This window comes from Acanthochromis polyacanthus, chromosome 18, assembly GCF_021347895.1.
Source record: "Acanthochromis polyacanthus isolate Apoly-LR-REF ecotype Palm Island chromosome 18, KAUST_Apoly_ChrSc, whole genome shotgun sequence".
In the NCBI taxonomy this organism is placed as follows: Eukaryota; Metazoa; Chordata; class Actinopteri; family Pomacentridae; genus Acanthochromis; species Acanthochromis polyacanthus.
In genome coordinates, this window is record NC_067130.1 from 31,774,073 (window position 1) to 31,790,155 (window position 16,083).

Genomic DNA, 16,083 nt, shown 5'->3' on the forward strand with positions numbered 1-16,083 from the left:
CTTAAGTGTGTTTTAAGAGAAAATGACTGCATGACAAAGGACTGGAAGTGTAAAAAAACAGGGAAAACTGAGCCAAGGGAGACTCCTGGTGGTGAAAGAATGACAAACCCGACAAACATAAGAGTTCCAGCAGCAGAAAGAAATAGTTTCAAATGAGTCCTTTGATTTCCTCCCTCCCTGACCAGCTTCGTTGCTCACAGGTTGGAGTTTAAAGAAAGATTGTAAAAGGAGACTGCAGCTACTTATCATGTGGATGTTCTCTACTGATGATACACTACAGGCTCTATACAGTAAAATAAACTATTATAAGTATATCAGACTGCAAAACATGGATTGATGGATTGATTGATTGATTGATTGATTGATTGATTAATTGATTGATTTTTATTTTTCTCAAACAAGCACATACATAAAAACAAATATTATGTGTAATGGGAAAAAAATGGCACACTATGACAAAGTGCAAGTTCGAGAAGGGGCTAAAGGAAGCAAAGCTTATCAAGTTCAGCCCCCTCTTACGCCATCATATAATTTCAAGATACATAATTCATAATCCATATGATCTTAGAAGATTAAAACATTCAATTTTCATAAAAATAGAACCCTGATTAAAATAAATTATTAAAAAAGAAAATTTAATATATATCTATATATATATCTATATATATATATATATATCTATATATATATATATACATATATATATATAATATAACATTAGCTGTCCAGTTCTGTATAGCTGAACAAGAGTGTTTTTTTGTAATTACTTTTAAATTGATTTAAGTTAATGCACCTTTTTAAGTCCTCATCCAGATTATTCCACAATTTTACACCACAAAACGAGTTGCACATACTTTTCAGAGTTGAATGAATGGTCGGTTGTTTAAAAATACACTTTCCTCTTAAGTTGTATGCTCCCTCTCTAACCATGAACATCGTTTGGATGTTACTTGGTCACAACTTATTCCAGGCTTTGAACAAGTCTGACCTGTTTTATATTTGACTAGGTCCCAGAATTTTAAAATACCTGATTTTAAGAATAAAGGATTTGTATGAGCAAGGTACCCAGCATGGTGAACCATCCTTATGGCTCTCTTTTGTAAAGTGTAAATCTTATGTAAAGAGCTTTTATATGTATTTCCCCATACCTCAACACAATAGGACAGATATGGATCCATAAGTGCATAGTACAAAATCTGAAGAGACTTCTGATCTAAAACATATTTAGTTTTACCCAGAACTCCAATACTTCTGGAAACTTTGGTGCACAAATATTTAATATGAGGTTTCCAGGATAGCTTATGATCAATTAAAACACCAAGAAACTTAATTTCATAAACTCTTTCAATTTCCACATTTTCAATTTCCAAACATAGCTCATGCTTAATGTGATGATTTCCAAATATCATGAACTTGGTTTTGTTCAGATTTAATGATAATTTGTTTTCATCACACCAACACTTTAGTTTTAGCAATTCCCTTTTGACAATTAATAACAGCTGCTGCAAATCTCCCCCTGAGCAGAAAATATTTGTGTCATCTGCAAAAACCACCATTTTTTAAAATATTAGACACTTTCCAAATATCATTAATGTATAGGACAAATAGTTTAGGTCCCAAGATGGACCCCTGTGGTACACCACAGGTAATGTTCATGCGCATTGATTTATGGTTACCTAGTTGAACAAACTGCTTCCTATTACTGATATAACTTTGTAACCAGGTGAGTGCTACCCAGAGCCGGCCCACGGCATAGGCGGCCTAGACCGTTGCCTAGGGCGCCATCTGGTGAGGGGGCGCCAAATGGCAGTCTCCCTCTCAGTCTTTCTTTCCTTTTTTTTAAAATTTTTTTTTTATTCACTTTCTTAATGCACCATTATGTTTACTCTCAGTCTCTCAACCTATAAATAACTACAAATTTTGTGAAACTTAAAATAAAACTCGTTTTCACTAATCATGACTCACAACTCTCGCGAGTTGTGAGTCACGCATGCATCCTTTTCCATCTGATCTGCGGCGCCGCCGCCGGGGCGGCGCCCCGCGCTACTACAGCATGCTGTTGAGTTTACAAGGTGAGTGAGTGGGGGATGGGCAGCGCATCCCATCAGTTTATTGATGAGATGGTCGTCGTCGTAGCGCTGTCATTTTTGTAAACATAAAACTTTTATCATGAAAAGGCTGTCCAAGCCTTCGGGTGCTGCTTTCAGAAAGCGAAGAAGAGAAGAGGAGGAGAAACGGGCTCAAAGTCGAGGTATATATTCTTTGGATAATGACATAATTCGACCTTTCATCTGGATGTCAATTTACGATTGTGCTAACGCTAGCTAAGTCAAATGCTACTTATTATGTGCTATAACCTACCTCTATTTGTTGAAACATCATACATTCTTGCCTGTGCCAGTTTATTTAATAGAGCAGACGTTTTACCTCGTTGGTTTAGTCACTTTTGTGCATAATCCACAAATTCATGTAATGTGCAAGCATGTTTCTTTTGATCAGATGCTCTGAGAAAATATCTACAGCCACGACAGGGGCCAACTGTAGAAGCTGCTGCAGAAGAGGCAGCAAGCTCGGTCTCACAGTTACCTTCTCCTGTGGCTGTTAGTGACAGTGACAGTGAACATTGTAAGTTGAAAGGATTACTAATGTTTATGTAATAGTTTTGTTGGAGTGGTATGAGATACTCCACTGTCTATGACTTATATATGTTATTATGTTGGCTCACCAAAAAGTCAATAATCTATTATTTGGTGTTTTACACAGCATCTCAAGCATTAAGCAGAAGCACAGCAGTGATTGAGACACAACTTCAAAATGTTGATGCTGGTGAGCATTACAATAGCAAAGTAGTAGCAATGTAATTATACGTCTTATATAAGATTTGAATCAAATCCATCCACTTTATGTTTTGTATTATATAATTTTCACAAAAACAATTGAGGAAAAAAAGTAATTCTTAAAGATCTATATGTTTTTGCTTTGTACAGGAGCAGTCAGTGAAGCACCAAGCAGCAGCACTGTAATTCTTCAGACACCACCTCAAACGGTTGAACCAGGTGAGTATTATACATTTTGTATTATATATAGGAATATACATTCATTCTATTTTATATATATATATATATATATATATATATATATATATATATATATATATATATAAACTCGTGAGAAAAGCATACACAATTACTTAAACAATCAATACATCATGTTATGGTCATTTGTTGGCAAATAAAAGAAAGAGTAAAAAAAAAAATCTTGGTGTTCTTCAAAAATATGGTACAATTTAGTGTTTTAGTTTGTTGCTCACTGTGTGCATTATCTTTATTTAATGCCAGAATGCAAATTATGCATACTTATCATACTTTGAAAAACAAATGTATTTTCTGCATTTTATAGAAATATTTGAATCACAGTAAAAAAATAAATAAATAAAATTTATTTGTCCTGTCATTGACATCTTGTGTATTTTAATCTCTTACAGAAGGACCCAGCACCAGCAGTCTCAATACAATCCGCCAGCCTACAGGCGCTCCATCAACATCAACAGATGTATGTGAGCCCATCTCAGCAGCCCCCATTGATCCCGCTGATTGGCCACCCAACTTGTCTGATTCAGAGAGGACTGAATTGGTTAGTCGAGGACCACCTGTAATAAGGTCAGACTTCTCGTTCCCCAAAAAACAGGATGGAAGAAGTTGCCATCACCGCCATTTCTTCAGACTGTTGACCAATGGGGAAAAAATCAAAAGGTCATGGCTCATGTATTCAAAAAAGAAAGATAGTTTGTACTGTTTCTGCTGCAAGCTCTTCTCACAGAAGACTTTTAAACTTAGCAAGGATGGCACTGATGACTGGAAAAACTGTGGTGACATACTTAAAACACATGAAAACAGTAAAGAACACACAAATAACATGGGAAGCTGGAGAGAACTTGTGTATTGGATTCGAAGGGGGGGGGGGGCGCCGTATTACTATTTTGCCTAGGGTGCCTGTGAACCTAGGGCCGGCCCTGGTGCTACCCCTCTGACACCATACTGCTCCATTTTTTTTTAGCAATATCCCATGGTCGATCGTGTCAAAAGCCTTCTTTAAATCAATGAAAACACCCACTGCATATTTTCTTTTATCAATACATCCTATTATCTCTTCCACTAGCTCCATAAGAGCCAGGGAAGTAGATCTAGATGATCTAAAACTGTACTGACTGTGATGATTGTGATGTTCTAAACTCTGGAAGGTATATATGAAGACATAAAGCAGCATAAGCTGAGGCTGTACTCTGTGAGCAGGATGTACTTTTAGGTTGAATTCATCCAATCTGGTGTCTCAAACTCTTTCAGTAGTGGCTACAGAAACATTAAGCTGATACAGAATCTCCTCTTCCTGGGTTGGACTGAAACCTGAGAACTCCTCCCTAGGTTAAATTCATCCAATCTGGTACCAAAACTCTGTACTGCCTGAGTGACTACCACCTGCTTGTACTCACCCCTGTGATCATGATAAAGAATTCTCACTGAGAAAAATCAACTGGTCTCCCAGGATCCTGACCAACTTTTACTGATGCACCATCAAGAACATCCTGAACTGCATCACAGTCTGGCTGATCATGCCATTTATACACTGCATAGATTCTCTATCTCATGTCCAGGCCGTTGTCCATACTCTTTATAATGCTCGTTCTGTTCATCCTGGATATTTACTCCATAAACACTCCCCTCCAGCAGTATTGGAACAGTGAGGCCACTTCCTTTATTTCTGCTGGAGACTGAAAACATTCGGTTTGACATCAAACCGTGAATATGAGACGAGAGATCAACATTTCAGCTTTCATTTCCAGGTATTTACATCTGGATCTGATACACAACTTAGAAGGTAGCATTATTTGTAACGGAACACCACATTTTTAGGGGAGCAAAAGTATTGGAACAGAAAAAACTTAAAATAGATTAAAGTGAATAAGACTGAATATTTAGTTGCAGTAACTTCATCAAACGTGTAACCTACTGACATCTCCAAACTTTTGCATTCTTCTTCTTTGATGCTTTTCCAGGCTTTTGTTTGGTGGGGGTTACTCCCTTCAGTCTGCCGATGCTGTGAAGCTAACCTGGTCTAGAGCAGATTCTGTTCAGAGTTTTGGACTTAAATCAGAAACTAAGCGTTTCCTGATGGGAAGATGTTTAAAACCACCTTCATTATATCCGTCAACTTTGACTGAAGAAGCAGAACCTTAAAGCTCCATTCAAGTTTGCTGCTGATCACATGGACAAAGAAAAGACCTTCTGGATGAAAGTTCTGTGGTCAGATGGAAGAAAAACTGAAGCTGAGGCCTTTAATCCCATGAAATCCAAACCTACCATCAAGCATGGTGGTGGGGGTATCATGCTCTGGGGCTTTCTAGAAGTGCTTCTGGACTGGTTTCTGACTGGATGTTCTACTGGTTCTGGACTTTCTTTGGACTGGTTTATGTTTGGTTTCAGTCTTTGTTCTCCTGGTTGTAGATGTATACCGACTTTGAGGTAGAAATGTACGCAGAATTCTACTTGTAGGGGGGTTGTAATTATTCATTGTGGATTTACTGATGATCTAGTGCCCTGGTAGTTGAGATAATGATGAGTTGTCATTTTGTCATGATTCATTGCACATGGGTTGGTCACTTTGCAAAAGTGAACCAAATACACACCAAGCAATACTCAGTGAGTATCTGCACAATTTGAGAATGGGTTTTGAATAAAGGCCCAAAAAAGGCCACCATTGTTAGTCCAGTGAACAGCATCATGCCGCGTCTATCACATGAACAACGTCTCCGGGCACTGGGTATGGTGGAGGCTGGTTTGAGCTACAGTGATGTAGCCAGGCGTATGGGCTGTTCCCAACCCACAATCAGAAGCCTGGTCCAAAGCATGAGCAGACGGATTGCTGCCTGCATCCAAGCAAATGGAGGACATACTCGGTATTGACTGTTGTGACTTTGTGTTTGGCAGGTGCCATTTTCTTTTGTCAAATTCTTTATTTTGAAATCATTAGATTTTTGTTTCTGTATGCCAATATGCTAAACAAATGCTTCATATGAAGAAAATCCAGTTTCAGGCTTCAAAATGAAAATTATGTTGAAAAATATGGTCTCAAAGTTTTTAATGACTGTCAGTGTAGTTTAAAGTTGGTTTAGGATTTATTTTACTTTGGATCAGTCCTGGATGAGGACTGGGACCATCTTGGGTGGATTTTTTTTTTTTGACCCCAAGAACACCAAACCTTCCATCAAGCATGGTGGTGGCAGTATCATGCTCTGTGGAACTGGAGCTTTACACAAAGTAAATGGAATAATGAAGAACAGGGATCACCTCCACATTCTTCAGGAAAAGCCAAAACCATCAGCAGAAGGTTGATCTTGGACACAGTTGGATGTTTCAGCAAGACAATGATCCCAAGCACACATCAGACATGGTAAAGAAATGGTTCCATCAGGCTAGATGAAGGTTCTAGACTGGTCTCCCCAAAGTCCTGACTTAAGCCCATCAAGAACCAGTGGCATGATGAAGAAACAAGTCTGAGTCAGAAGGACAACACATTTAGTTAAACCAATTCTGTTACAGAGTAGTTAAAGACACAACCAGAAGCTTGTGGACAGAAACCAAAAATAGCCAACGGACATTTGACCAAATACTAGCATTGCTGTGTATATGTTTTATTTCAATAGATTGTGTGATAATTCTAGGAGACATGTAATGAATCTATGAAAGAACCCAATACATGATTTTTTAATTTTTTTCCAAGGATTCCATCACAGAAAATTAAGACTTGTAGAATTCATTAGAAACTCAAGACTGCTGTGATCTACATTGTCTTCAAGTGTACGGAAACTTTTGTTCACAACTTTATCTGCAGGAGGCTTGGCTGTAAAAATCCACTCAAGTTTAGTTTAATGGAATGATTGCTTTTTTTTTGAAAATCTGACACTTTACTGTCAGCATTACCACAAACCCTAACTTTATATTGACCATAGATGTAAGAACAAGAGGCAAGTACCACCTTAATAAATAAACACGCCTTTCAGATTGTTAAATGTGCCCTTGGCTTTTATTAAGAACAGCATGATAAAATACCATCATATGACAAAGACCAAAGTGCTGCAGAACCTCAACAGCAATCCTGATCAAATGCCTCATTTCATTCAGTAATAAAAGAATACTACCTGCGGACAGAAACGGTAGCATGAGGAGGATACAGTAACAGTCAGAACAGGGATCATGGTCAGTTTTGGCTTAGCATTGTCTCACAGATATCCTAAATCTGAGAACGGGACTGAAAAAGGAATCCTGCAAAAATCAGTGGATTAGTTGTAAACAACCAGTGCACACATAGAAGACTGTCATTTTTAGACTTACGGAGCATGTGATTTCACTTCCAAGAAGTTAAGAAAATAAAAAGAAATTACTATGACAATCAAATGAAGACAAACCAAAATGTCCATGCTGTGTTTCTTTCTCTATTACAAGAGGCTGAATTTTGCAAATTGTAAGAAGTTGAAAAGAAACTTTGCAGCCAACGAAGGACAAACCAGAGCTCTTCAGAGGTCCCCTATGGCTTTTAAAGAGCACCTTAGAAAAATAAAACTGAATCAAAATGTGAGGTACAGAAGAAATAACCCAGCTTTGAAAGAGGTATTTAAAAGATTTTATGGATGAGCTCCCTCAAATGACTACAAATATTCCTGACATGCACTCCAGAGAGGAAAAATGATCACTATTCACAAGTTATTGTTAAATTAAGACACGCTTTAGAACATCCGACCACCTTGCATAGCCTGGCATAGTAACATCTCACCACTACCTTGAATAAAACATTAAAAGATGATATTGTGACGTGTTGAGCTTCAGCTCACTGCTTTAAAGGACAATGTTTGAGCTCAACGGACGGAAAGAAAACTGAACTCCACAGATGTTGCAGTTAGATCTCATGTAGTGAGGATAAATTAACTGGACTTTAAAATTTGAACAAAACATATACCGGGTGGTCCGTGGACGTCAGGCTAAAACCGTCAAAAAACATCCTATTAAACAACGAAACGGCTCCACAGTGGTGGTGAGCAGGGACAAAGTCACTAAAAATAAGGCTTTTATTTTAAAAATCCTGAGTTAAACAACATTGTCAGTCACACAGACACTGCATGACCTCGAACCCCGGCAACGGAGGTCGTCTCTTCGGTGAGCTTTTCTTTTTTGCATTTTCACAGCGACTCTGTGCTTGAGGCGGAAGAGTCTGGAGCAAAACTACATTCGGCAGTTTTAACTTTATTGCAAGTTTGTTGGTGGTGGTGGTAAATCAAGCTCCTCATTTCAGTTCTGAAAGTCAAGCAACTTCTTTTCCTTTATCACCCCCTGAGGTACCAGAACACCACGAAGATCTCCTCGAACTTCGACCAGGCTGATGTCAGTGTTCCTGATGTTGATCATCCAGCAGTGACTCCGCAGAAAAAACAAAAAATAAACGCTCGTCATACTCCTAAATATTTACAACCCTTCCGGCTGCAGTTTTGCTCCGTCTCCCGCTCAGCCACGCTCAGATGTTTTCGGCCTCTCAGTGGGGAACCTCCCTGATGCTATCCTGGGGTCCACCACGGGCCGTTGGGCGTCGCCGAATGCTTCGCCCGGACGAGATGAGGTCGGCGTAGCCACGAGAGTGAGAGAAGGCGTAGGCGGACCGTCGGGAACGCCGGCCTCGCTGGAAGGCTGATGGCTTCTTCTTCTCCTCTTCCTCCAGCTCCATCTCATACTTCTTCCTGTTTCTCTGGACCTGAAGGAAGATGGGAAATAAATCAGTAACATTACAGCAGCACTGTTATGTCTTTGGTTACCCCATTAGGAAGCACTACTCTGACATGCTGCCCTATCGATATTTTAGGACATTTTTACCATAATCTGCCTCCTGATATTGACAACTGTCCAGCCTAAATAACCTTTTTAAGTACTCTAAGATCTTGAAAAAAAAGGTGTTTTCACTCAGGTTTCATCCTCTTCAAATCCATGAGCAATTCCAGTCTGGTTTTAGAGCTCTCCATACTACAGAGTCTGCTTTGTTGAAGGTCCAAAACAACATCCCCTTGTTAGTGCAACATTTGAAACTGACCAAAAAAATTCTTTACAAAACACTTGGAAAGAGACGATGGATTCCAAGGAACAGTATGAAACATTTGAAATTGAAAAATGGCATCCCCCAGGATTTTATCTTTGGGTCTCTTATATTCTGTCCATGGGTTACATAATTTTGATAAACAATGCCCTTTGTTGCCATTATGCTGATGACATATGGTTTTACCTTCCAGTTGCACCTAGCGTTGCTAGTTCAATCATAACCCTCTTTAGCTTTCTTGACGACATCGAACATTGGACAGTTTACTTTTAATTATAATACTAAGATCTCTCTGTAAATGAATAGTACTGTAGGTTCTTAACTTCAATATTTAAATTTGTAGGGTAAATTCATAACACCAGTCACACTTCTCTGCTGGAAAGCCATTAAATGTTGTACAAATGTTCTCATGCTGCTCCTGGGTTACATCACTTTCAAAACCATATCTGATCTCCAATATGCTGATGACAAACAATTCTACTTTCCAGTTACACCGAACAACGACAGTTCAATGAATAACCTCTTTAGTGGACTTGATCACATCAAATGCCTAACAGGTTTGTAGAGTACCAACCATAACACTTAGATCTCTCTGTAAATGAATAGCGCTGTAGGGTCTTAACCTCAACATTTAAACTTGCTGGGTAAATTCATAACGTCTTATTCCTCTTCTGGAAAGCCCTTAAATGTTCTACAAATGTTCTCGGGCTGCCCCCAAGGTACATCATTTTCAAAATCTTTTATATCTTATTTTCAATATGCTGATGACACACAATTCTACCTTCCAGCTGCACCCAACAATGCTAATTCAATGAATAACCTCTTTAGCTGACTTGACAACATCAAATGCCAGACATTTTTGTAGAGTTTCTTACAAGCATCTTATTTCACCAAGAAAAACTCTTTCATCAACATTTTCCTGAGAGAATCCAGGCTGAATAAACTCCCAGAGATCTCACCTTGTCTCCTACAGAGGGCCAGATGGTTTTATGGAGAAACTGGATGCAGATGACCGGCAGGAGGCTGATGCCCACCGTCAGGATGATGGTTAACCACAGGTAGGGCTGACGCAGAGCGTTTGATGCTGCACCTGCAAACACAGAATATACATGTTAATAGAACAGAGAAGATGTGGGGTTCTGCTGCATTTCTGCACCCAAAAACCCTTTCAGTATTTGGATATGAAGCTCCCTTGTTGGGATTACCAGTATACACACACAGGGCATATGTCCATATTTTGGATTTTTTTAAGTAAGGTCATCTTTTATGGGTCAGATTTATCTTAGATTATATATATTTAAAAAATGGACATAGCCACTGTGACATCACCCATTAGCTTGTGAAAGACTGTTTTGAAACTTTGAGTCTGGAATTTGGCCATCGCCATCTTATTCTTTTGAAACTAGATGTTGGCAAGCAAGACTGACCGTGACCCATCAACTACAAGAATGATCATCCTTCAACACACTCCGTTTTATCGTCTATTTCACCCTAAAGGGGACCATAATTTAAAAAATGGCAAATAATGTATGCAAAAAGCCTTGAAACAAGCAACTGAGACAACAAACTTGTTAGGAAAATGTTTACAGACACAAAAAAAACCCAAAAAACGTTTTTTTCCCCCCATTGACTACAATGCAGTCCAGGGTACTGAAACCAGAGGAGACACCCTCTGCTGGCTGTTCCTCTTTCATCATCCCAAATTATCTTCCGACAGGCAAACGCTGTATGAGGAAGATATGCCAGGACTCTCTGCTATGGTCAGAGGTAGATATTGACTATTCTGATGTGACTAAGCAGCCGAGTTGTCTCCATATGACCTTCTCCCAACTACAGGGTGACCCAAAACTTTGGAAACAAATGAAAAGTCTATAATCCAAATAATATATGTTGTTTCAATAAATCAGTACCACAGATATATTCAGAGTATCAGATTAGTGGAAAACAAACATATTTAGACATGTGCATGTTTCTTATACAAACACGTGAACGTTTCCACCACCTGGTTACACTGGTATCTTCTGGAATGTATCTTCATTTATGCTTATGAAGGTTCCTCAAACTGGCCAGTAAATGTTGCCTCATAGTACTTTTGGATGTTTAAAAAAAACAAACAAAAAAAAAAAACTGTCAGATACTTTACCATCAAGAGTTTTGAAATGTGACACTGATGGCCTGCATTTTGAAGTTCTGCTCCAGCATACCTGGACCTTATGGTTCTATTCATTTTCTTTGGAGTTATTGCACTCGACAAATACTATGCTTTTAAGTTCTTTTATTATGGTAGAAAAAAAATGGGTAAAATAAGAGTGAATTCATGCACCCCCAACTGAAATAGACACTGCAGTTAAACTTTGTTTCCAAACTTTTGGGTCACCCTGTACATTGTTTGCATGTATTGCTGCTCTGTCAGTGTCACTTCACAACCTAAGTCATTTGAGTCTGTAGTGTGTCTCTGTGTCTGCCTCGACATCGCTAAACTGCCACAACAGCTGTTAGAAACAATGCAGGGTTAAGGTAGTTGTCAGTTAGCTTCACGTTTTGGAGACTCAGCTTTTATGTACAGTCTGTAAATTTGTCTCGAGGGGCTGCACAATCTTAGAGCTTTGATTTTGGGTAATGAAAAGTTGTCAAAAATATTAAAATCATCTTTCTCAGGGAAAAAGGCAAGAGACTAAGCAAAAAGGTTCACAAAAAATGGAGTTCCTTCCAGGATAGGTGTACATAGATCAAGATATATCTCAATATTCTAAACTCTGACTTTACTGCTGCGGCTGAAGTCTTCCATATACAAACAGCCACTGAAGCTCAAGGATTCTGTAGTTTCTTTGGCATATCAAAGGTCAAAACTACAAAAATTCAGTTTGTGAGGAAGTAAGTTTCTGTAGCATTGAAGTTTCAACAAGACAAAACTTGCATAAAGGTACTTGTAAAACTAGAAGCCCTGGCACCTGTTTACAATGACTGTAATCAAAATGTTATATTGACACCAGATCACAAAATGTCTTGTACAGAGATTTATCACAAACATTTATAGGTAGTTCCATAGCTTTATCGTCTTCCCTCTCACCATTCCGGGTGTAATTTCTGTCCCCTTTTTCAGAAATAAAGCATTAAAAACAACCACCAAACAGCAGACAAAGTTAATGACCAGCAACTCAACTCAAAAAAAATGATGAAAGTGTTGTTTACAGCCCGTTTCTGTTGCCCTTAAAAGATGTTAATTATTGCAGCTTGAAGAGTCCAACCTGCAGGTGCTTTTAAGCAGAAACTATAAAGTCAGACAAGCAGAATGAGTGTATTGCAAGGTGTTGGATGGTTGCAGACTGACCAGTGAAGGTGAAAACAGAGGGGAAGATGACGTGGATTCCAGCGCTGTGGATGTCAAACATGATGCCAAAGTAGATGGCTATGCTGCCCAAAACTGCAAAACAGTTGACGAAGGTCCAGTAGGAGGTATCCAGAGAGATCTGACAAACAAGATGCAAAGATAGAAGTAGGTCATTCACATAAAATAAAGTCATTACACCCTTGAGGAGCCTGGTTGGAGAAACGATATTACGCCACACCTTGACAGCATCACGTACGCATCATTTGGCTTCCTGCTTCATGAATCTGTCACTGACCTGCAGGTTGACAGTGAAGATCAAGGAGGAGGCGGTTACGACGGCGAAGGACTGGTAGTCAGAGGGAGCTTCACCATCCTGCCCCATCGTCTGCAGGAACGCTCCGTAAGGGATGAAGAAGATGATGAGCGAGACGAAGATGCCGTGGAACAGGCTGATGAAGAAGTTCTTGTAGTTGAAGAGCGTCCCCTGCTGGCCGGGCAGGTAGAGTTTGGGGAATTTCAGGCTCAGTCTGTCGTTAACGTCCTGCAGAGGGACGAGGAGCAGGAAGTGGAAAACAGAGTTCTGGATTAGTTTGGCAAAGTGGATTAGAACAGAACTAGAACTTAGTTCTCAGAGTTGATTAGTTTTTCCATTTAATCCCAGAGCCGACCAGCACTTTCTCTGGTTCATTAAAAGTGCCACCAAAAACAAAGTGAATCCTGAACCAGTACGTACTGTACATCACAAACCAGTTCATATTCCCTCTCAGAAACGCTGCTCTTTCTTCCAATGAGCTACCATCAACCTGCCTCATGTTTATATAGTGTCGCTATCTTTGTATTCCTTGTTTAATTACTATATTTGCACCAAAATTTTAGGTTCAAATTGTAGTTAGACACTCCTTCTGCAACCTGTAGTCCCTATTTAAATGCATAAGTGTTTTATTTTGTGCAAGTACAGTGAGAACAAAGAAAAGACCAAAGTTAAATTTCTTGTATGTGTTCGGCCAATAAAGTTGATTCTGATTCTTCTCTAGCTACTAATTGTACTTTTCCATTGACTTTGAGTGAAAAGACCCGTCACTCTTTGACTGTTATCTCAGAAAGAGTTATTTAAATCTGTAAGCCAACTGTGCTGCTTGTATTTAGGTCTGAAATCTTATAAACTCATGTCATAAGTCTTCACAATGGTACCGATTACCTGGCTGTGAATTTAATGAGAATATGTCAAGTGGAATGTTGATATTTTGACAGTTATGCAGAATACGGTCTTCTTTGCATCTCTGCGAAAGCCCAGTTTTTACCTGGTCAAGAAGTCCAACGAGTAGAACGGGTAAGCTGCTGTAACACAGATTGTAAAGAGTGATGAACCAGTCTTCATAAGCAACCTGCAGAGAGAAAAACAACATTTCAGAGCCTCAACGAACAAATACCAGGAGCTGAGGTGTCATGATAAATCAGTATTGATAATAACTCATTAAAGTTCACTTTAGTGTAAACTGGCAACTTCTGGAAAGGGGTAGAACCTCTCCATCCTCTGTGGATCAGACGGTGCTTAGAAGAACCAGCTTACGTCTGAAACCTTCAAATTATTATAACGGTTTCTGCTCGACCATCTCTGATTTGCATGAAAATTTGAGGACATAAAATATGAATATTTAAAGATATTTTCTAAACTTTAGCTTGAGATATCAAATACTTTACAAGAAAAAAAACTGTAAAAACTGCAATCGACCCACTGTCATCTGCTTCGTTCATGCATTTGTTTGAACAACATCTGAGAAGCTATTAAACATAAAAGCCTGAAATTTTCTGATATTTCTCATCATAATCATCTGCAATATTGTTCTCTTCAAGTAGAAGCTTGGATTATGCCATCTAGCAATATTTTTGTGTTTAATGGTACATGCTTGTCAATGAAAACAACTTTATTTCCATTATTGTGACCAAGTACTTCACATTCAAGCATTCTTAGTTTTGTATTATTATGACCTACAGCTACATGTGGTTCACAAAATATCACTAGTTCGTTTCTGCTTTATCCACTTTTTTGTTAGCTTGGGCTTAAAGATGGAACTTTTCATGACAGCCTCATTTTTTTGGTCATATTTCAGCTCAACCATAGTCAGAGATTATCTGATCTACTTGTCTAATATTACAGATTCTGAATCAATCACATGATGAGAAATAACAGTGAAAATTTCAAGTTTTTATTTTTAATAGTTCCTCAGATGATGTTGAAACAGACTCAAAGATAAGTATGTGAAAACCTGCTGAAAGTGAGCCAACAGACAATAAAAAACACATCAAATTTCACAGATACCATTTAGAATGTTTATAGTTTGTAATGCATAAATAAAAAGGTGAGATGATTTGAGATAGAAAAGATCAGAACCTTTTAGAATCACCAATGTGGAGGTTCTGAAAACAAACTTGATCTTTTGGATCACAAGAATTACTTTTCGAATTATTTACTTCAATATTTCAAACTTTTTGTAGTACTACTTTGTTTAATAAGAACTATTGACACTAACATTACATAAAATACACCAGAAAGTAAAACAAAGTATAATATGCCTCCTTTAATAAATTAATTCTAATAAACTTTCCTCTAGCTAACCCTAACCCAAAATTTAAAGTCATGCATAGAAACATTTTCCCTAAAATTTACTCAGATTAAGTCTTGAATTCTCGACTAAAATGGCGAATCGCATTACCTGTGAGGAGTATCCGCTGAAGAAGGAGTACCAGAAGTGGACCAGAGTGAAGGCGAAGTTCTTGAAGAAGAAGTAACGCAGGAACTTGCACATCCGGATGTAGGACCAGCGTCCGTGAACCAGCAGGAGGCGCTGCAGGTAACGGAACTGGGCGAAGGCGTAGTCGCTGGACATGACGGCCTGCATCCCCTCCTGACCGCTGATACCGACACCGATGTCTGCAGCTGGAGGGACCGGAGACGGAGAGAGGAATTATTAGCGATGTGAGATAAATAGAAAAATAAAGTGTCCGTTAGCACGAGACGAGTGAATCTGTCCTTACTCTTGATCATGTTGACGTCGTTGGCTCCGTCGCCGATGGACAGCGTCACGGCCTTCTTGTACTTCTTCACCAGACTCACCACGTTGGCCTTTTGTTTCGGTGTCACGCGACAGCAGATGACCGCCTCGCACTCACAAGCCATGTCCACAAAGTCGATCTATGGGAGGGAATTCATTTCACTACGTCTGCCATCAAGAGGCCAGTTGGTGTTGCATCATCCATTAAACATGTAGATTCCTCCTCAGATTTAACCGTATTATCTCTCCTGACCATTAGATAAAGTCAGTTTACATTACAAAGGTTTGCCGGGATGATTGTAAATCATTTTACTGGTGGAATTAAATCAGAATAAGTGGTTTTGAGCTAAGATTCTATAATAATCTGACAGTACAAAATTAACATCTGTTATTTTATATCGGAATATACAAACTATAGTAGAGTTATGTGAAGGGGTATCCATTAGTTTGAACAAAAATGATAAGGCAAACTTTCAATATGTGAATTTTCAGGACTTTTGAGGGAAGACGTCTCCATAAGCATCAATGATTTTCAAAACTTTAGCCTTGCTAATGTTAGATGTGTGG

At 38.8% G+C, this 16,083-nt stretch overlaps 1 protein-coding gene and 1 long non-coding RNA gene across 3 annotated transcripts in view; one reads left to right on the plus strand and one right to left on the minus strand.

Moving 5' to 3' along the window:
* The first annotated feature begins 1,737 nt into the window (after positions 1-1,737).
* LOC127530922 (uncharacterized) lies at positions 1,738-3,677 on the plus strand. 2 transcript variants are annotated; one of them, XR_007937728.1, is made up of 5 exons: positions 1,738-2,251; positions 2,500-2,625; positions 2,764-2,826; positions 2,988-3,056; positions 3,485-3,677. It is a non-coding gene; the product is annotated as an uncharacterized LOC127530922 (long non-coding RNA). The 2 variants fall into 2 exon arrangements; XR_007937727.1 differs by having other exon boundaries at positions 1,738-2,625.
* Positions 3,678-7,057: 3,380 nt separating this feature from the next.
* atp8b1 (ATPase phospholipid transporting 8B1) overlaps positions 7,058-16,083 on the minus strand; it is a 50,079-nt gene continuing 41,053 nt past the window's right edge. The window contains exons 24-30 of the mRNA XM_051938874.1: positions 15,500-15,656; positions 15,178-15,401; positions 13,765-13,848; positions 12,759-13,004; positions 12,464-12,602; positions 10,092-10,222; positions 7,058-8,796 (exon numbers count right to left, since the gene is read on the minus strand). Of these exons, the coding sequence (XP_051794834.1) occupies positions 8,581-8,796; positions 10,092-10,222; positions 12,464-12,602; positions 12,759-13,004; positions 13,765-13,848; positions 15,178-15,401; positions 15,500-15,656 (1,197 nt within the window). The 3' untranslated portion in view covers positions 7,058-8,580. The remainder of the gene's footprint in view (positions 8,797-10,091; positions 10,223-12,463; positions 12,603-12,758; positions 13,005-13,764; positions 13,849-15,177; positions 15,402-15,499; positions 15,657-16,083) is intronic.